This window comes from Vigna umbellata, chromosome 6 (assembly GCF_029865625.1).
Source record: "Vigna umbellata cultivar VRB3 chromosome 6, Vumbellata_1.0, whole genome shotgun sequence".
NCBI classification, from domain to species: domain Eukaryota; kingdom Viridiplantae; phylum Streptophyta; class Magnoliopsida; order Fabales; family Fabaceae; genus Vigna; species Vigna umbellata.
Window position 1 is genome coordinate 909,955 of NC_142170.1, and position 22,682 is coordinate 932,636.

A 22,682-nucleotide genomic window follows, 5' to 3' on the forward strand; every position below is an offset into this window, starting at 1 on the left:
GTGGGCGTAGGGATGAAGAGATGGATGTTGGAGGTGATGGGTGTTCCTAGTAGCCGTGAGCGTTGGAGATGGAGGGAGGTTTGAAAGCTTGGTTCCCTGGTCTGTGAAAAGTGGTAGTGGAAGGAAAAGATGGCTGGAAGGGTGTCGCGGGGGAGCCAGTGCCCCCCGTAGCCGTGGTCACCAGGTGTTCCAGATGAATGATGAATGAAGAGTAAGATGAAGATGATGGACCGTGGTCATGAGGTTATGATGGATGATGATTCAGTGAATGTGGGGAGGGTGACGATGGTGTTTGGTAACAATGGCCCGCATACAAATAACCATGACACAATCACATGCTAATTTAACAACAACTTAACAGAGGTATATTCATGGGAGAACATGTAGTGCGAGGCATCACTTACCTCTCGGAGATCCGCTGGTTGTCGTTAGCTCCGCTAACCCAATGCCTCCTCCTCCTTCGTTCAAGCTAACCTTCGTCTTTTCAGGTGCCAACAATGGTGGACCTCAGAAGCAGTGCCCAATCCTCCTTTTTTCTTTCTTCCTCCAAACTCTCCTCTCTTTTCTGTCCAGTACCCCAGCAAAATGGATTTCTCTCCTCTGATGAAGGGGCTCCCCTCGCTCCTCCTCAAAATTCCCCTTTCTCTACGCTTTTCTCTGCTTTCTGTGCCACCCTGCCATTCCGTACCAAATCGGGTGTGTGCCATGGCTCCAAAACGTCTCTGCCACCCCCGCGCACTCTGCAGAAACGGTTTTGTGCATCCTCCCCCTCCAACACACATACACGTCGTACTCCCAACCAAAACACTTTTCTTTTTCTCGTATACTTTACTAAAGACAAAACGCCCCTCTTTTCCTAAATCCTTTTTTTGTTTTTTTAATAAAATAAACAGGTAAAAAAACTAAAAAAAACAAAAACTAAAGACACAAATAAACTAATAAGAAAATAAATAAATAAACAATAAAACGAAAATAATAAAATAATAAAAATAATAATAAAAAGGGGAAATAATAAAACAAAAGAGAACAGTCTACGGTAAAGTCCAAAAACCGATCCGGACGAAATTCAGTATTGACAGTTGCCCCTCTTTACTTAGATTTTACTAGATAATATGACAAACGACGTTTTTATATTATCAGAGTAAAAGATAAGTAAAGATAGAGATACTAATTTCGTCTGAATTTCAAACAGGATGAGAGAGAAATAAACAGGGAAATCTAAACAAAATGAACAAGGCTAAGAGGATTGGGATGTGTAGACATTGTGGAGGGTGTACCAACCCTATGGATTAATGATATGAGGTGTACTAACCTCGTGGAGGGTGTACAAACCCTATAGATGAATGATGTGAGGTGTACTAACCTCGTGGAGGGTGTACAAACCCTATGGATGAATGATACGAGGTGTACTAACCTCGTGGAGGGTGTACAAACCCTGTGGATGAATGATGTGAGGTGTACTAACCCCTTGGAGGGTGTACAAACCCTGTGGAATGAATGATACGAGGTGTACTAACCTCGTGGAGGGTGCACAAACCCTATGGATGAATGATATGAGGTGTACTAACCTCGTGGAGGGTGCACAAACCCTATGGATGAATGATATGAGGTGTACTAACCTCGTGGAGGGTGTACAAACCCTATGGATGAATGATATGAGGTGTACTAACCTCGTGGAGGGTGTACAAACCCTATGGATGAATGAATGTGAGGTGTACTAACCTCGTGGAGGCTGTACAAACCCTATGGATGAATGAAATGAGGACCAATAGGCTCGACAAAGGCCTTGAGGTGTGCTATCGAAGAAACAACTCTGGGATTCAGATCTTTTTTGAAGAAACATTGGTAAATACTGAGCAAAACATTAGAGAGATTTAGATATAAAGGTCTGCTAACCTTTTTCACCACTTCATTTTCCCTTTACGGATTTTTGAACAATTTTCTTTGCTTTCTATGAAATGATGTTATGTTATGATGGTGCATGAATGCATATGAGCCAGTGGTTTCGTTCCCTTCTTTTGCTCTCGCTTTCTCTATCTTGCACCTTTTTCTTCTTCTTTTTTTTTTTTTTTTTTTTTTTTTTTTTGCGAAAATTCTATGCTTGGAATCCGTTGTCAACGTTGACGTCAAACGCGATGTACGTTCGAAATGCATTCAATCAAAATAATAACAAGAAGCAGTGGGTTCTTTGATGGAAGGGAGAGAACGTAACTAGGGGTTCAAATTCCCTCTAGCACTAGCTTGAACTTTGGGAGGTGTTGTTAGTACCTACACATGCATGGCCCGCAAGGGCTGCCCCAACTTTGTTACGTATAGTAAACTTGATTTGGAGAGGGGGAAAGGTTCGGGTAGGAAGGATTGCCCCAATTTGGCGATTCTTGGTTGACGGGGAGACTTCACATTTTTTTGTCTTTGCTCTCTTTTCTTTTTCGATGTTTTTATTTTCTTTCCTTCTCTTTTTTTTTTCTTTTCTTTTGAGTGATTGTGTCATTCACCACATCATTTCGTTTCAGGGTTAAATTCGTGAGAAAGATTAGGACAAACAGTCTTCAGTCAGCGTGGACTTTTATTGGCTTGTACCGTGGCTAAAGGTAAAAGGGTTTTGAAAGAAATGGATAATGAAGGCTCAAATAAGTGTTTGGCGGTTAAATTGTTTCAACAAGAATCATTTGCAAGGTGTCGAGTCAACTATTCCTAAAGATTTGAAACTTCGGGCATCCTTTTATTTTCATTGCTGTTTTTTTTCTTTCTTTTCTTCCCCTTTTGGGTCGCTTGCTTCGTTGTCTCTGTTGTGTACTTCTTTGAGACTTTATATATTTTTTTCTTTTTCCTTCTTCTCTTTTCTTTCAGAAATCCCCTCCTTGATTTTGGACGCCCTTGATGTACCCTTTAGGTTGACATCGATGTGCTAATGATTCTTGTCGGGGGTGATGAAAACAAATATAATTTATGGCTCAAAAGGGGTGCAATTGGATAAACTTCTTTTAACGTTTGGATAAAGAAAAAATGGCCACACGTCACTCTGAATCTTTGCTTACCTTACTTTCTCGCGACCTTAGCCCTGGAATAAAACTCGGTAGTGGTTGACACATCGACTTCATTGTTTTTTTTCTTTTTTTTATTATATATATATATTTTTTTTTTATTATTTTTTTTTATCTCCCAATCAACAGATCGTTGGGGATGTGTACCATGATGAACACTGCCCCAGTATTGTATTCATGACAATCCTTTGTTTTAATGGGAAATGAAAAGGTTGAGGGTTCAAGTAGTATGAATGCAGATGCTCTAGCCGGAAAAGAACGATGGTTACCCCCGAAACCTTGCATCAGGAGAAGACCCAACTTTGGTATTTTCAAAATTTATTTTGCTTTTGCTTTTCGAAAACACTACGCCCTTGACAACCTCATTGACAACGAATTCAACATGTGTCTTTTCTTTTGCTTTATTTTTTTTTTTTTACTTTTATTTTTTTTTTTTTATTTTTTTTTTTTATTTTTTTTTTACTTTTTTACGACACCCACCAGGACCGAGCTAAGCCGACTGAATACCCGTGATGATTTTATTGACATTCGTTCAATTATTTTCGTTTTCATTCCTCTTTATTTACCTAAACAGCTCAGCGCGACATGCAATAATTTCAGAAAGTATGAACAAAAATTTAATATGCGGTATTTATTGAATGAAATAACACAGATTACAACAATTTGAAAGGCAATGTTAATATTCGCTAACGACAACCCTTATCACGGAATCATCATACATAGAACTTTTTGACCGCATCAGAATTAACCGGTAACGGTAATTCCTCCCCATCCATCCTTGTGAGAATCAGTGCCCCACCAGAGAATGCTTTCTTCACCACAAACGGCCCTTCATAGTTCGGGGTCCACTTGCCTCTATGATCTTTTTGGATGGGTAAAATCCTCTTCAACACCAGTTCGCCCTCATGAAACTCTCTTGGGTGCACCCTTTTGTCAAACGCCTTTTTCATTCTCCTTTCATACAGTTGTCCATGACACACTGCTGTTAACCTTTTCTCTTCGATAAGGTTGAGTTGGTCGAATCGGGTTTGAACCCACTCAGCTTCCTCTAACTTAGTTTCCATTAACACGCAGGGAATTTCGACCTCAAATGGAAGTACCGCTTCCATCCCATACACTAGCGAGAACGGCGTGGCCCCAGTTGATGTTCGTACTGATGTGCGGTATCCGTGCAGAGCGAAAGGAAGCATTTCGTGCCAGTCCTTGTAGGTGACCACCATCTTCTGCACAATCTTCTTGATGTTCTTGTTAGCAGCCTCTACTGCCCCATTCATCTTTGGACGATAAGGAGAGGAATTATGGTGGTGAATTTTGAATTCCTCACATAACTCCGCCATCATCTGATTGTTCAGGTTGGTAGCGTTATCAGTGATGATCTTGTTAGGTAGCCCATACCTACAGATCAACTCCTTCCTTATGAATCTAACCACAACCTTTCTAGTCACGTTGGCATACGAAGCAGCCTCAACCCACTTGGTGAAATAGTCGATTGCGACTAGTATGAAGCGATGTCCATTTGACGCTTTTGGTTCTATAGCTCCGATGACATCTATTCCCCACATCGAAAATGGCCATGGTGCAGACAACACGTTCAGAGTAGTGGGTGGCACATTGATATTATCTGCATATATCTGACATTTCTCACACTTTCTCACGTGTATGCAACAATCGTTTTCCATGGTCAACCAGAAGTAACCAGCTCTTAAGATCTTCCTAGCCATCGAATGTCCATTCATGTGTGTACCAAATGTACCTTCGTGCACTTCTTTCAATATCAACTCGGCTTCCTTTGCATCCACGCATCTGAGGAGAACCATGTCATGGTTTCTCTTGTATAAAACATCCCCACTTAAGATGAAACTGCCGGCCAACCTTCTTAGTGCTCTTTTATCGTTTTCAGATGCATCCTCAGGGTATTCTCGGGTTTTAAGATAACGCTTGATATCAAAGTACCAAGGCTTACCGTCTAACTCCTCCTCGATGAAGTGGCAATATGCTGGCTCTGCATGGCTTTTCATTTTGATTTTTGGTAATTCTGCATCTTGATCAACCTCAAACATTGACGACAAGGTGGCCAGCGAGTCTGCTAATTGATTATCTTCTCTAGGTATATGGTTAAATGTGATGGAATCGAAATACTCCATTAATCCCCTAATGTAAGCTTGGTAGGGAATTAATTTTGTATCCCTAGTTTCCCATTCTCCTTTCAGTTGATGGATGACCAAAGCCGAATCTCCATACACATCCAGAATTTTTGCCTTAGACTCAATTGCTGCTCGAATACCCATGGCACAGGCTTCATATTCAGCGATGTTATTTGTGCAGCTAAAACACAACCCTGCCGTCATTGGTATATACTGACGCTCTGGGGAGATAAGCACTGCCCCTATTCCATGTCCCATCACATTCGAGGCTCCGTCGAATAACACCGTCCACGCTTTTTCGTTTCGGTCTTCTTTGTTCTCTTCGAATAGAGCCATGATATCCTCATCAGGAAATTCAGGTTGCATTGGTTGATAATCACAAAGGGGTTGATGAGCCAGGTATTCTGCTAGTGCGCTACCCTTGACAGATTTTTGAGTGACATATACGATGTCGTACTCTGACAATAGCATCTGCCATCGAGCTATCCTTCCAGTAAGAGCAGGCTTTTCAAAAATATACTTGATAGGATCCATCTTGGATATCAACCATGTGGAATGACTCAACATGTATTGCCTTAAACGATGAGCGGCCCATGCCAATGCGCAGCAAGTCCGCTCTAACGATGAATATCGTTGTTCGCAGTCTGTGAACTTCTTGCTCAAGTAATATATAGCGTGCTCTCTTTTGCCATCCTCATCATGCTGACCCAACACACAACCCATTGACTTGTCCAATACAGTCAAATACAAAATGAGTGGCCTTCCTGGTTCTGGTGGACGTAATACAGGAGGGTTTTGTAAGTATTGTTTGACTCTCTCAAAAGCGGCCTGACAATCCTCATTCCACACCACAGCCTGATTCTTTCGTAACAACTTGAACAGTGGTTCACAAGTAGCAGTTAAGTGGGAGATGAATCTAGCAATGTAATTCAATCTACCCAAAAACCCTCGAACTTCTTTTTCCGTTTTAGGCGCAGGCATTTCCATTATCGCTCGCACTTTGTCTGGATCCACCTCTATCCCCCTCTGGCTGACAATAAAGCCCAACAATTTCCCGGATTTCACTCCAAATGTACATTTGGCGGGATTCAGCCTAAGCTTATACTTCCTCAATCTCTCGAATAACTTTCTCAAGTTGAGGACGTGTTCTTCTTCTGATTCGGACTTCGCGATCATGTCGTCCACATAAACTTCAATCTCCTTGTGCATCATATCATGGAAAAGTGCCACCATCGCCCTTTGATATGTTGCCCCAGCATTCTTGAGTCCAAAAGACATCACTTTATAACAAAATGTGCCCCACAATGTAATAAAAGTAGTCTTTTCCATATCTTCTGGCGCCATCTTGATCTGGTTATACCCCGAAAAACCATCCATGAACGAAAACAGTGAATACTTGGCTGTATTATCAACCAGGGTGTCGATGTGTGGTAATGGGAAATTGTCCTTTGGGCTTGCGCGGTTCAAATCTCGATAATCGACACACATCCGAACTTTACCATCCTTCTTAGGCACCGGTACAATGTTTGCTACCCATTCTGGGTATCTCGCCACAGCTAGAAACCCTGCATCGAATTGCTTCTGCACCTCCTCCTTGATCTTCAAGGACATTTCCGGTTTCATCCTTCTTAGCTTTTGCTTTACCGGTGGGCAATCCGGCTTGAGCGGGAGCTTGTGTTGTACAATATCTGTATCGAGGCCTGGCATGTCATTGTAAGACCAAGCAAACACATCCCTGAACTCCCTCAATAAGTCACACAATTTTTCTTTCACTTTTGCTTTCATGGCTGTACCGATCTTCACCTCCTTTACCTCATCCCCATTCCCTAAATTGAGTACTTCAACATCTTCCTGGTGAGGTTTCATCTCCTTACACTCTTGTTCCACTAGTCTCAACAGTTCAGGAGGGGGTTCCGGGTCACCATCACAATCATCTTCCGTATTATCGACGGGGCGCCCAAAATCAGGAATATCAACATAATTACTTTCAAAACATTCATTGTCATATCTGCATTATTTGAGTTTATGAAAAGAAAATAAATAAACGAAAAACGACGAGGAATGCAAAATGATGATAAAACACAAACAAACACACTTTGATTATCGCGCTGAGCATAACAAACTAAAAGCGTCAACCCGTAAGTCATAAATCCTAAAGCCCCGGGTAAAGCTATAGGATTAATTAAAGTTATTACATCTTATTCAAATTAAGCATCACGGGCAAATTCAGCATCTCCCAGTTGTCGAGTCGTGCATCCGGGGAGCAGGCCCACACGAAACTGGAACCTTCCGATCCATCTTCATCTCCCACAGCTGCTATGTGGCTAGTGTTAACCCAACCAGCACTGCGAAAGCTCTCCTTGAGGTCACAGATACGAATTCTTCCCACTTTGGGCTCCCGTCTTTCCATCCGAGCCAGACTGCGCTCCCTCCTTTCTTCTATCAACCTTCTCCTATCCTCCTTGGTGGGCTTGTATCCCAGGCCATACCTATTCTTGTTCTCGACGACCTCCAGAGGGAATGCTCGCCCCTGTCCATACCTACCCAAACCTTTCCCATGCATATAACCTTCTTTTAACATGACTTTGGCCATCATGATAGAAGCACGCGACAGATGTGGACTGATCGCGAATGGCTCCACGTAGGTGTTTCCCACGATCTCCAGAGATTGGAAAGTTGCCTCGAGAGCTTCCTCGGCTACTTCAATATAACGGGAGGATGATGGTCCGCTCACAAGGAGGTCCTCCTCTCCTGATACTATCACCAGCTTATCTCCCATAACATATTTCAGCTTTTGGTGTAGTGTGGAAGGCACAACTCCTGCAGAATGGATCCACGGGCGACCCAACAAACAGCTATAAGCCGGGAGGATATCCATAACTTGAAAGGTCACTTGAAAGACACAAGGACCGACTTGAACGGGCAATTCAATTTCTCCCATCACTACCCTTTTACTGCCGTCAAATGCCCTCACAATCATAGAGCTCGGCTTCATATGCATTCCATCACAGGGGAGTTTCTCCAATGTCAATTTTGGCATGACGTTCAGAGAGGAGCCATTGTCCACCAAGACACGCGCTATAACGTGATCCCGGCATTTCACAGAGACATGAAGGGCTTTGTTATGACCTCTCCCCTCAACAGGTATCTCTTCATCAGTGAAGGTGAGGTAATTATTAGCAACGATGTTGCCAACAATGCCCTCGAACTTGTTCAGAGAAATACCTTGTTCTACATGAGCCTCACTGAGTATCTTCATCAACAACTTTCGGTGCGAGGCAGAGTGCATGAGTAATTCTAGCAAGGAGATCCGGGCAGGCATGCGATTCAACTGTTCCACCACTTTGTACTCACTCTGTTGTATGAACTTTAGGAATTCACCAACTTCTTCTTCAGATATTTCCCTCTTCTCCTTTGTGTCGGGGGTCTCCTCGGCCTCCACGTTCTTCCCCTTCAAGAACTCCTTTGCCTTTGCAGCCATTGATGCTTCCCTATCATTGGTTCTTTCTCTCGCCAATTCTGGTGGTGTAAAGATTCGACCACTTCTGGTCATTCCACCAATGCCTGATATGTTTTCCACAGTCGGATTTGCATATTCTCCCTCGTCTAATGCAGTTGCCCCATATCTCCATGGGACGGCTTTCTCGTTCTTATAAGGGAAAGGAGTTGGCACTCGGATGACCACAGACGGATTTCCTTCAGTTACCAGTGCAGGGGTGGTCCTAGTAAAATGGATCACCAAAGGTTCGGGTAGAGTCACATCAGATTCTCCACCAATTTGTGCAAATACTTCCTCCTCTCTGACCTTGCGGCACACTTGCATCAGATTTCTATCAAGTAAGTCTTGTAGAAAAATCTTGAATTCCATACATTCCTCAATAGAGTGCTCGGCCTCCGGATGGAGTGCGCACGCTATACCCAGATCATAATCGCCCTTCACTAGGCCCTTCTTCAACAAAGCTTCAAAGATAAACCTCCTAGAACTTCGGATTTCGCCCACGTCTCTTATCAGATCATGGTTTCCAACCTCGACGGCGTTCGTCGAGGAACTCCCGTGCCCGGACAATGGATTAGTATTGACGTTGGGCTGGTCCTCTTGAAACTTTAACCAACCCGAATCTATCAGAGCCTGAACTTTGTATTTGAGAGCCATACATCCTTCGGTCGAGTGGCCAACGCCTCCTGCATGATAACTACACCTGGCATTCGCGTCATAACCCCTAGGATACGGCGGCTGTACAGGCTTCATCGGACAAATGGCGACCAGACCCTTTTTGACTAGGTTAGGTAACAATTCAGTGTAGGTCATAGGGATCGGGGTGAACCTAACAAATTGATTTCCCCTTGGGTTGTTGTTGTGACCCACATTCAGATTTGGGCCCATGTTTGCGGCCAGTCTTGGAGCTTCGGTTGGGATACGCTGCGGCGGATAATACGCTTGTTGTTGTTGAGGCCTAGCTTGGTGAGCAAACGTGGTGTTAGCAGCATAAGGAGGTGGGTTTAAGTATGGTCGATAATTAGGATTGGGAGCTCGTCCTCTCCACACAGGCATTACCGACGCAGCATGTACCTCCCCCTCTTTTTTCTTCCCCTGATTGAAGCTGGGCTTTTTGTAGTTTGTAGCTGCAGGTGGGCCATATGCTATCTTCCCGTTTTTCAATCCAATTTCTATCCTCTCACCAATGATGATGGTGTCAGCAAAATTGACAGATACATTCCCAACCATATGTTCATAAAATGGCGGCTGGAGTGTGTTTACGAACATCGACACCATCTCCTTATCAAACAACGGCGGCTCAACTTGAGCAGCCAACTCTCTCCATCGTTGGGCGTACTCTTTGAAAGTTTCATTATCCTTTTTGGTCATATTCTGCAGCTGCAGACGGTCCGGAGCAACATGAGTATTGTATACATATTGCTTTACGAAGGCATCAGCTAGATCCGCCCAACAACGAATTCGGTATGGCTCCAGGTGGGTGTACCAGTTCAATGCCACCCCAGCCAAACTTTCCTGGAAAACGTGGATGAGTAGCTGCTCATCATGAGCATACGCAGCCATCTTTCTGCAGTACATGGTCACATGGCTTTTAGGGCAAGTGTTACCCCTATATTTTTCAAACTCCGGCGCCTTGAACTTAGGTGGGATTTTCAAGCCCGGAACCAAACTTAATCTGGCCGCATCTCCAAACCCGTAGCTCTCAACCCCCTCAACAGCTCTCAACCTCGCCTCCAGACTTTCCAACCTACCTGTAGCTCCAACGAGGCTACCGAATCCCCCAACCACCGTGGCGTGTGGTGCAACTTCGGCTGAAAAATCCTCCCTAGCAACCACAGGCGGTACTGGGGTCACCCGAATTCCATCAGTGGTGTTGGTCTCATTCATTCCCGTGCCCACCATGGGAGCCGACACTAAGACAGGTCCCTGAGTGCCGATCGGTGGTATATTGACAGTCGCGGGAAACGAGAATGAAGCGTGCTCAGCTTCTGAGTACTCTCCTACAGGAGGAGCGTAACCCGGAGGTAAACCATACAGTGGGAAAGGAACTGATTGGCTCGCAGCGTTGAACATTGGAGGATAAGGGTGAGCATTCCCCCCAACATGCGTAGATGAAGACTCTCCAGCAGTCTTCATGGATTCAAGCGTCGCCAAGATCTGGCCGATCTGGTCCTTCAACTGGCCAACATCCGTTTTGAGAGACTCTTGTGACTCCTCCCAGCTTGCCATGGCTTTTGAGTTTGCCCGGGTCCGGTAGGGATGTCGTGGAAATTTGGTCGTCGTTTTTTCTCACGCGTACTGTTTTATTATTTTAATTAATTAGATGGAAATGAAACATGCTGAGCAAAAGAAAAGATGATGCATGCTAGTAATAGAGGGAAATCACAAGATTGTAATGACATTACTGATGGAAATTAACACAAGCAGATGCTAAACAGCATCCCACACCTTTTCATTTAAAGGGAAACAAGTTCATTACATTTCTTACAGGACACAAATCATAAAGATCTCAAAATACATCAATTCCTATCCCGAGTGATGAGGGATTTCATCTCGTCTATCAACCGTTTACAGTGATTAATAAAAAGCTCTATCTCTACTGGTGGGCTATAAAAGTGGGTACTCGCTTCAGCTTCCGACACCATTCTGGGAATGTCTTCAATTGCCCCATTTGCTAAAGCAGCCAACTGAGAGAAGCTTTCCTTCCAATGCTTTACGACCGTTTCTTGCTCCGCGATGTGCTCTTTCATTCGCTTTACCAAGGCCTGATGCCTTTCTTCAAATTCCATCGACCTCCATCGCTCCTCCTGCTCCTCGATGTAATCCTCCATCTGCTTTAGCATGGCTCGATATTCCCCTTCAGCCTCTGCCAGCTTCCAGCGCTCCTGATTCAACTCCACTTCAAATGATGTAGCCATTTCCTTCATTTGATGCCCCGATTCTTGTACTTGGACTTGCGCTTCCCTTAGTCTTTTTAGGGCTTCCCTCTTATCCCTCTTGGCTTCTTCATAGAGTTGTTTCCACTGTCTGCCCTCTTCTAGAGCCACATTCTTCTCATTCACCCTCATGGATAACTCCTTACTTGCGGCCGCAAGATCCTGTTTTACTCGGAATGTATAATCTCTCTCTGCCTTCTGGCTTTTGACAATGTTTTCATAAGCCCGTGACTTTTCTTCGTTATCATTCCTCATATCCACAAAATCATTGCGAGCCTTCTGTAATTCATTTTCCAACCTAGCATTCCTCACCCTCAATTTTTCCACCTCAGCCTTCAGCTGTTTCACCTCTTCGCTTTCTGGGGCTTGGGATGTTTCTTCACTTGCCGATTGATCATTGATGGGCTTAAAAGGCAACTTGACTTCTCTTACCCTCTCCAGAATCCAGGTATGATAACTAACCCTGCTATCCATCACTCCACTCCTCAGGTCCTTCTCTACTCGCACCACATTTTCCCAGGCACTTCTGACTCTCCTCAACATTTCAGTACAATGTCCGTCCTCATAGTAGATGAAGAAGGCTGTGAGATAATCTGGTGAAGGCGCTCCCTTCATAGGATATCCGAACTGTCTTTGGACCAAAATAGGGTTGTAGTTAATACAATACCTAGCGCCTATGAGAGGTATGTTAGGGAAGTTGCCACAATGATGGATAGATGGTTTAGTATCAAGCCAAGGAAGGCGCCATTTTACGTTTCCCTCTCTCAAACCGGCAAAGAAAAGAGCCCACCCATTACCTCCTTGATGCGACAGATTCTCAGGTGAACTTCTAACATCGACTACCCCCTTAAATACTCGTGCCGTCATCCACGCATATAACGCCGGCAAACAACAAAGAATCCTCTTCCCTTTTCTCTCCTGGCAAAAACTCATAGTCCCATACACATCTGCGAGGACTGCTGTTACGGGGTTTTCTGATCTCGTCTTTTTTGCCACGAAGACATCAATAGCAGTGTAATCTACAAAGTCTTCCAGCTTGGGAAACAAGACAATGCCAAACACAGTGAGGGCTAGTACATCCATGAAGGTCTCCCATTCTTCCCTATCGCCCAGGTCGTGCAAATATTGTTCAAGGTAACCTTGTGTCAGCCCTCGAATTTGATGTCTCGTTATCAACCGGTTCTCCAATTCATTGGGCTGTAATTTCATTATAGCAGCAAGGGTAGAAACAGAGGCATGATGCTCTAAGTGCTGATATGGCTTGGTACCCTCTAATGGCAAACCCATAATATGCTCAAATTCTTCTACGGTTGGCGCCAGCTGGAAGTCCTGGAAGGTGAAACATCTCAGGGAAGAATCATAATACTGAGCTAGAGCTGTAATAGCGGGCAACTGTACTTTCACCTCCATTAAACTCAACAAATTCCCATATTTCCTCCCGAAGGCTTCTCTCTGTATGGTCTTGAGTCTTCGGCCTAAATTTATCAACCCGGTCAAATTTCCAACATGTGTCCTTAGGCTAGACTTCTTCCTTAAAATGGCGGAGTTGGTATGCAGTGTAGCATCAGATCTGGTGTCAACATCCATCTCGTGTGAAGTCAAGTGTATGCCTGTGATTTCCCCTAAAACCAACATGTTACTAAATGATGCATGAATATGATGCATGATAATAAAACAACACGATGAATCAAATGCATGCATGGTATGAAAATGCAATAACATAATTTTCGAAAGAGAACGAACAGCGTGAGGATTACAAGAATACACGTTTCTCCCTTTGTGCCCTAATAAAGGTTCAATGGCTTGGATTCGAGGTCAAGTACATGCAATTTCACAAGGATGGTCTCCTGAACCTAGAGGTCAATGGTCACTAGAGCTATGGCCCCCTTCATAGCATCTCCACAACAGTCGAGTAATCAACTAGATGAGGAGACACAAGTGAAGAGAACAAACTCTAGCTGGAGTTCTCACGATAGCCAGACAGGAAGTACATCCCAGAATGACACCGCTACACAACTCCTCTAATTCTAAGTTACGCTCAGACCCGGGTATAGGGCCTCACTCATGATATGCACAAAGTGTGTGTGTGAAGGGAGAATGCAATGCATACCCAAACCCTCACCTGCAAAACAACCAGAAAAAATTCCCAGGCAGATATAAACATGTTTTCTATCCTAGGGTTCCATATTCAACAATTCACATGCAGTTATTCCAACTATCAAACACAAATAAAGAAAAAAAAACAGGGCAAGAAAAACACAAAGAAAAATCATGTCAAATTCGCGCATCTAATTAAATGGCCTGACTCTCGAGAGGTCCCCAGCGGAGTCGCCATCTGTCGCAACCGGAATCGCGACGGGACGACAATCCAAAAAGAAACGGGTTTTGAAAAGAGATTTGGGAGTCGCCACCATAGTTTATTATGGGAAACTACGGAAAAACCATAAAACGATAAAGCACGTTCCACGAAAACCAAAGATTGGGTTCGGGAGTCGGTTACGCGTGGGGAAGGTGTTAGCACCCCACAACGCCTGCCCTAAGGCAGTACCTTTAACTAAATGCACGAATATGATGTGGTTTTCAAAATGTTTAACTATCCCCTAAAATAAAATTCTAAATAAACAAAACATATTTTTTAGTTTTTTGGGCCCGACAAGGATTGACCTTGCTCCTACGTATTCTCATTCAAAAATGAGAAATCAGGGTTACGTAGTTCTTTTAGAAAACTGCTTGAAAATTTTGTTTGAAAATTGTTTAGAAAATTTTGTTTGGAAAATGATTATGGATAAATTTGGATTTTTGGGAAAGTGAACCTGACAAGGACTGGCCTTGCTCCTACGTATCTCCACTTTTGATGGAGAATCAAGGATCACGTAGTTCTGGGTAGGAAGATTGTTTGTTGTTTGAAAGTATGGATGTTTTTTTTTTTAGTCTTTGAAGATTTTATATTTTTTGAATTTTTTGTATTTAGGAAAGAGAAAAGGTTTTTAGCACAAGGACGATGCGTGCGATCACACATGTGCTTAACCTACAAAACATATTTTGTAATTTTATTTAAGAAAGAGAAAAGGTTTTTAGCACAAGGACGATGCGTGCGATCACACATGTGCCTAAACCTTTAAAACATATTTTTTTTGTAATTTTAATTAAGAAAGAGAAAAGGTTTTTAGCACAAGGACGATGCGTGCGATCACACATGTGCCTAAACCCTTTAAACATATTTTATTATTATTTGAGAAAAGAAGAAGAACAGGTTTTAGCACAAGGACGATGCGTGCGATCACACATGTGCCTAACCCCTTTAAGACATATTTTTGTAATTTTTAATTTTTATTTTTATTTTGTATTTTCCTTTTTGTTTTGTCTTTTAATTTTAATTTTTTTTTTTTATATTTATTAGATTTTTTTATGAACAAACCCGGCAAAACATAAGATGCATACATAGTCACATACAATAATATGAAAAGAAAACAATCAAGTAAAAGCAAAAAAAGCATTAAAGAGCATAAAACAAAGCAACCAATAAGCATAAAAGTGTAGAGATAAAAACCAGAGGTGTGGAAAGAAATGAAGCTCTTTGGTTTGAGCCCAAAACTCTTCTTCTTCAACTTTGGATCTGCTATGGGTGTAAACATGAAATTTGGAGTGCATCCCGAAATGTTTGCCCAGATTCAATTTTCCTTCTTTCTTATAAAAAGAGTGGGCTTAAGCCCGAACGAGATGGGGGTGGGAATGGAATGCAAGTGGCAGGAAGAAAGAAGCAGCCCATGCCGGGCCCCCCAGGTCCATTTCTCTTTCTCAGAACAGGATTCTCACCTTCTCATTCAAGCGCAAAACCTAGAGTCTCTCTTCCAAGGCAGCCAACGGAGGTCCCTCCACCCAGTCACACAACGCCACTGCCTCAGCCAACACCGGCTTCCGCCAGCTGCAGTCAAAGCCACCGCCGGTACGCTGACCACCGCCGCTCACCACCGGAGTCCCACGTTCCCCTTTTTTCTCTTTTCCTCGCGTGCGTGAGGCCGCCTCTGCCAAGCCGGCTGCCGCAAAGAGCTCTCTGCCTGATCTCTAATGTCGCCGGCAGCTCACAGGCGTTTCCAAGGCCGCCGCTGGCCGCAGCGTCAGATCTTGCCCCCTCTCCGCTGTTGATGGTGATTTGGGAATGGGTTGGGTTATTTGGTTGTGTTGTGGTTAGTTTATGGGTGATGGTGTGAGGTGTGGTTACGCGAAGCTGATGGTGATGGAGGTTCGGTTCAATCTTCACGATTACGGGTGGATGCTGAAGGGTGGCTATGACAGTGGGTGAGTATGGATGAAGATGACGACTGGGTGAGGATAGATGGTGGCCGTGCGGTGTTGGTAGTGGCCGAGTATAAGGTGTAGAAAGTGTGTTCTAGATGATGGTCATCATGTTGGTTGTGTGAATGATGATGGTCCTCCAGTGGCCGTGGGTGTTTGGCCGTGTCAAGATGGCTATGGTAGTGAGTGAATATAGAGGATGGGCAGTTACTAGTAGCAGTGGGCGTAGGGATGAAGAGATGGATGTTGGAGGTGATGGGTGTTCCTAGTAGCCGTGAGCGTTGGAGATGGAGGGAGGTTTGAAAGCTTGGTTCCCTGGTCTGTGAAAAGTAGTAGTGGAAGGAAAAGATGGCTGGAAGGGTGTCGCGGGGGAGCCAGTGCCCCCCGTAGCCGTGGTCACCAGGTGTTCCAGATGAATGATGAATGAAGAGTAAGATGAAGATGATGGACCGTGGTCATGAGGTTATGATGGATGATGACTCAGTGAATGTGGGGAGGGTGACGATGGTGTTTGGTAACAATGGCCCGCATACAAATAACCATGACACAATCACATGCTAATTTAACAACAACTTAACAGAGGTATATTCATGGGAGAACATGGAGTGCGAGGCATCACTTACCTCTCGGAGATCCGCTGGTTGTCGTTAGCTCCGCTAACCCAATGCCTCCTCCTCCTTCGTTCAAGCTAACCTTCGTCTTTTCAGGTGCCAACAATGGTGGACCTCAGAAGCAGTGCCCAATCCTCCTTTTTTCTTTCTTCCTCCAAACTCTCCTCTCTTTTCTGTCCAGTACCCCAGCAAAATGGATTTCTCTCCTCTGATGAAGGGGCTCCCCTCGCTCCTCCTCAAAATTCCCCTTTCTCTACGCTTTTCTCTGCTTTCTGTGCCACCCTGCCATTCCGTACCAAATCGGGTGTGTGCCATGGCTCCAAAACGTCTCTGCCACCCCCGCGCACTCTGCAGAAACGGTTTTGTGCATCCTCCCCCTCCAACACACGTACACGTCGTACTCCCAACCAAAACACTTTTCTTTTTCTCGTATACTTTACTAAAGACAAAACGCCCCTCTTTTCCTAAATCCTTTTTTTGTTTTTTTAATAAAATAAACAGGTAAAAAAACTAAAAAAAACAAAAACTAAAGACACAAATAAACTAATAAGAAAATAAATAAATAAACAATAAAACGAAAATAATAAAATAATAAAAATAATAATAAAAAGGGGAAATAATAAAACAAAAGAGAACAGTCTACGGTAAAGTCCAAAAACCGATCCGGACGAAATTCAGTATTGACACTTCTGATATTATTATTCTCCATATTTTCTGTGCTATTGTCAGAACCTTGTGGTGATGGTTGCAACAGAGTTTCCGGAGGAGGGAAAAGTTCTCTAGATGTTCTGATTCTTCTCCTCCGTCTACTGTCTTCTAATCCTTCAAGCAGAGGTTCTGTTGTTTTCTTGCTCCTAGTTCGAATTGCCTCCTGCATACACAAGAACACAAAACCCTAGAAAAAATTTGGTTAGCACAAAAAGATATAATATTCAGAAAATAAAAAAAAAAAAAAAAACAGAAAAATAAAATAAAAATTCGAAATTTAAAAATAAAATAAAAAAATAAGTCAAAGATAATCAATAATCACACAAATTAACCAGTTAAACCACGAGTCCCCGGCAGCGGCGCCAAAAACTTGATGGACAAATTTATGAACACCAAATTATGATGTCACAAACTTGTTTTCAATCGGCAAGTATGACCGAATCGTTCAAGTAATAAAACTTGGTAAGACCAAGTATCGTTCTTCCCAAAGGACTCACGGCCTAGTTTAGTTATGTGGTTTCTTGACTAACTAAGACTTACAAACGAGATATTCGGGGTTTAAAATGCAAGACAGAAAATAAACATGTATGCATGAATTTTGATCAATGGCAAAAATCAAAGGATAAACACTTTCAATGAAATATAGGTATGAATATGTTGTTGGGGTTCAATTTCATCTTATCCACTCTCATATATTTTAAGGAATTCAACAATCAAATCATCATTGTTAATGCCACTCTCTAATGTACCTTTCCAGAAGGCTTCTCCCTAATCACGAGTTCATACAATTCCTAGCATTCCTAATGATTAGTTCATTTGTACAGGAGCTTAACGACAACCAATATAAAATTGGGAGAAATTCCCCGGATCTAGACTTCCCCGTACGTGCCCGTATCGACAAAACCAATTATCATGCATCGAATGAGTTAAACAATGCAAGCATTAAGCAAAGAGGAAAAACCCTAACTAATGATGAAAGAAAGCATAAGTCTTAATTAAAAGATGTAAAAACAGATTCCATATATGAGAGTTTCACAACACTACATTGATTCCCCAACAAACATACAGAGTTTAGTTCACCATATTCATGGTGAACCTAAGTGAATTACAATGAAAGAATGAAAGAATAAACCCTAAAAAGGTGAAGAGGAAGCCTCAGCATCCAAGATCCTCCTTCAAAGGGGTGGAAGAGAGAGTGCTTTCTTCGTTCCAGCCAGAGATACCTAACCCTAGGAAACCCTAAAGCTTATGTATCATTCGTAAATTACAAAAAGTCAAGTCCAAGCCCATTAAAGTGCCGCTCAGCGGTAAAATACCGCTCAGCGGTGAATGCGTGACTTGTTTTCGCCCCTCAGCGGCCATTTTTCCCCTCAGCGGACCTTATGTGACTTCCAGAGTGCCGCTCAGCGGTAAACTACCGCTCAGCGGTGAGTGCGTGACTTGTTTTCTCCCCTCAGCGGCCATTTTGCCCCTCAGCGGACCTCCCGCAAGCTCCTGAGTGCCGCTCAGCGGTAAACTGCCGCTGAGCGGTGACTTCGGCTTCTCGTTTTGCACTTTTTATTGTCTTTTCTGATTTCATCTCTCTCCTTCTTCACTTCTTTCACCAAATTCACCTTAAAACCTGCACAAAAACACTGAAATCAAGCATAAACCTGTCCAGCTCTCTTATTTCCAAAAATATAAAGAAAAGCATGATTTCAAGCTAGTTTCTAAGTGTGAAGGTTGCTTTTAATGTCAATTTTAATCATAAAAATAACAGTTTTTCAACTGTTATCACTTAGCTCAATGCTTTTCCTTTTTTTTTTTCATGCTTTCCCAACAACCCCAAATTTGAACATTTAACAATACCACACAAGATTTTCTACTTAACTCAAGGTAAAGCTTTTCAACAAGGGTTTTCAATTTATGTTCAAGGCTAAGGGTTCAAAGGATAGAACAGATAGTGTTCTCTTTTAGTGGGCTAACTTCATGAATTTGGCCAATAAAAAGGGTTCCAACAAACGGCCTTGATCACATCTATCTCAACATCAATCAATCAATAATTATCATCAAGCATTACGTATCACACAATCACAGTCAATAGCAAACCATCATAACAAACCAGGTTTCCAATAGAGTACATCAACCTTAATCTAAAACAAAAGTAAATAAGTTCAGAACACTTAAACCAACAAAAGCATAAGTTCATGATAGCATTCATCAATAAATGCTATCTCAGCTCCTCATCAATCTGAGCTGTCCTCTGTATCTTCCTCTTCTTCCTCATCTTCATCATCTTCAAATGCATCATCGTCATCAGCTTCATCTTCTTCTATCTCCCTATCTGAAGCTTCAGCTACTTCAGCTCCTCCTCCTTGCACCGGCTCCTCTGGCCAAGCTACCACATTATGGAATTCCTCCATAGTCCACCTGTGAGTTGGAGGTGTATCATACATCCCCACAATCATCTCAGCAGTAGCCACCTGCCCTCTATGAATGGACTGTAACTGAGCACCTATAAGAGACATGTACATGTCCCTCATCTGGAACGGTTCTGCTTCATGTGTCTCAGCAGATGTATGGTTTTGTGCTTGCCCTCTCTCTACGAGCATGGCGTGGTGGAACTGGTTGAGCTGCCTCCTCAAATCAGTCCTCCTAATGTTGACCACTGAGCCAGATCTATTCCTTTGGAAGTGTCCTCCAGGTATACAAAGTACTTTCTCCACATCCTCATAATCAGCACCTTCCTCCATACAGAGAGCAAACTGGCACTGCTCACCAGCCCACACAGTATCCAGGAAGTTATTGATAGAATCAGGATCATACCTGATAGCATGGCCTCTAACATAGCCCAAATAATTCTCAGCTGGATAATCACCAATCTTCTTTGCATTGGTGTAGAATTCCTTTACCACAGCTATATTTGCAGGTGCAGGATATGTGGCTAGCTTTCCCCAGTCATTCCCTAACACTTGCTCTCCAAATTGAGGAGCAAAGTTAGTATCATTCCAACTTTTCTTTTCATGAGGAGTCTCCTGTCTTGCACCACCTTGAAGTGCTTCTCATGTTTCCGAGAGAGGAACCTACTAGAATGGGGCTGTTCTGGTTCCTTTTCCTTTCTCTTGGTTGCCATTGTTGTCAATCTCTTTCCTGAAGAGGATGCCATTCCTGCATTCAAACACATATACAAAACCACATAACATGATGTTAATCATTAGTAAAACACAGAACACAACTCCTTTCGAAGCTAAACCACCGCTGAGGGTCAGAATTTCCCTCAGCGCCACCAGTGCCACAGTCCAGAATGCAACAAATAAAAAAAAACAAGTCTGGTAAAGTGCCTCTTAGCGGCAGTTTACCCTTGAGCGGTAACTCTGCAGAGTTTTGAAAAATCTCTTTTAAGCTGTCCTAACTCCACCCAAATGCAATTTTCAGTTTTCCAGATCAAAACCATGCAGTTTAATCGGTTCAAACATCAATTATATCATCAAATCATGCATACAAACCAAAACCCCTAAATATTCATGCTTTGACAATCACATTCAAAATCAAGAACCCTAGAATGAACAAAATGCTTTTTTACTTACTTGGGTGGAGATACTAGATGCAATGAGAATGCTTCCAAGCTAGAATGCTCTCTTCCAACCCCAAACTTTGATGGCACACTAGTGAAAAAGTGAGTGGAAGAGAAATTTTCTTAAGAGGGAAGAGTAAAAAGGTGTAGAAAACCTTGGAGAACGTATGTGGGAGTGTTTGTGCAGAGAAGAGCCAGCAAACAGAAGCTTATGCGCAGCTTAGGGTATAAAAATACCCTAATGGGCTCGGGTCCCGCTAAGGGGAAACTAAAGCCCATTCTGCTAGAGTACCGCTCAGCGGCACTTGTGTGATGTGCTCTTCTCCTTCTTTTCTTAACCTACGTGCCTCCTAAACATGCCCTTCACTGGTTCCCTGCAATTCAATTCTCAGGTTACTTATGCACAACCCTATTATACTACTACAATGAAACAATCAAAAACAATAAATCAACTGGGTTGCCTCCCAGGTAGCGCTTGTTTAACGTCACGAGCCTGACCCAAAATCCACCAACACCCATCAGTAGGTGTTACAATCTTACCAACACCCATCAGTAGGTGTTACAAACTTACCAACACCCATCAGTAGGTGTTACAAACTTAGTATCCTTCAGTAGATACTTAACCACCTAGCATCCTTCAGTAGATGCTATATCCAACAAAGTATTTACAAAAATAATATCCACAAATTAAAAGTTACAAAACAAAATCAAAAGTTTTTAAATCACTGGGCTGCCTCCCAGCAAGCGCTCTTTTAACGTCATTAGCTTGACCAAGTAAAGTTCAAATTCCTTCTTCATAGTTGATGTTCTTGTCCCACCAACTCCTCAACTGTTTCCTGTGCACTGTTTTGATTCTTCCAAAATGTGGAGATTCTATCTCTATCATCTCCTTCTCTTTATAGCCTTTCACAACCCACAACTTGTTTTTGATTCTCATAGGTGTACCAAGTTGGGGTCTTCCTCTATTCCAGTCATCAGGAACTTTTCCTCCTCTTCTAATCTGTTCTCCTTTATGCACCTGAAACAACAAACAATGGTTACTTGTAACCTTGGGCTTTTCATCTTTATGGCTAGTCATGTGTGCATCTTGAAATGCAGCTTTATAACTAGCTTCTTCCTCCTGTGTTTGCGTCTCATCTTTAAAGACATCTACGACAACTCTCTCCTCTCGGTCCTGGAGCACCACTATACCTTCGTTTACATCAATGATAGCTTTGGCCGTTTGATGAGAGGGTCGCACCTCCCACAAAAGTTATGCATAAAAGAATGCAGTATAGTGCTAGGAAGTGACTCCTAGGTCGTCTCACAAGGACCAATATTGCGGTTCAGTCTTAGTTCACACACGGAAAGGGGGGGGGGTTTGTGATTTTTTTGGTTGCGGTAAAATTTAAAAGCGTTGAAATAAAATTCAAAACAGTAAAACGAAATTAAAACAGTAAAAAAAACGAAAATACAGTTACATGAAACAGTGAAAATAAATTTGGAACAGTAAAAACGAAAATACAGAAAAACATAAAATACAGAAAACAGTAAATACAGAAAACAGTAAAAATAGTAGAACATTAAAAACAGAATCAAAATTACTGCAGTAAAATAAAAACAGTAAAACAGAAATTACATTTCAGAAACAGTAAATTAAATTAAGGGTTAAATATGTTTTTAGTCCCTAAACTATTGACCGTTTCTGGTTTTCGTCCCTCTTCCAAAGTAAGGTACAATTTAGTCCTCAATCTTTAAAAAACGTTCGTTTTAGTCGAAAAAACGAACGTTTTGAGGACTAAAACGAGGACTAAAAACAAAATTTTGAGGACTAAAACGAACGTTTTTCTAAAGAATGAGGACCAAATTGTACCTTACTTTGGAAGAGGGACGAAAACCAGAAACGGCCAATAGT

At 42.6% G+C, this 22,682-nt stretch overlaps 1 protein-coding gene across 1 annotated transcript; it reads right to left on the reverse strand.

The window, feature by feature from the left end:
* Positions 1-464: 464 nt before the first annotated feature.
* Positions 465-12,018, reverse strand: LOC148196552 (uncharacterized). The gene is made up of 3 exons (XM_088092856.1): positions 11,969-12,018; positions 7,464-10,509; positions 465-674 (listed from the first exon to the last, which is right to left on the reverse strand). Exons 1-3 carry the CDS (start codon positions 12,016-12,018, stop codon positions 465-467), a joined length of 3,306 nt encoding a protein of 1,101 aa, XP_087948982.1.
* Positions 12,019-22,682: the final 10,664 nt, after the last annotated feature.

Coding starts and splice junctions, on each gene's coding strand:
- LOC148196552 (XM_088092856.1), bottom strand. CDS start 12,018: ATGATCAATCGGCAAGTGAAGAAACATCCCAAGCCCCAGAAAGCGAAG. Junction 10,510..11,968: donor AAGCCCCAGAAAGCGAAGAG/GTGAAACAGCTG, acceptor TGTGGTTGCTAG/GGAGGATTTTTCAGCCGAAG. Junction 675..7,463: donor GATCGGAAGGTTCCAGTTTC/GTGTGGGCCTGC, acceptor ACGGAATGGCAG/GGTGGCACAGAAAGCAGAGA.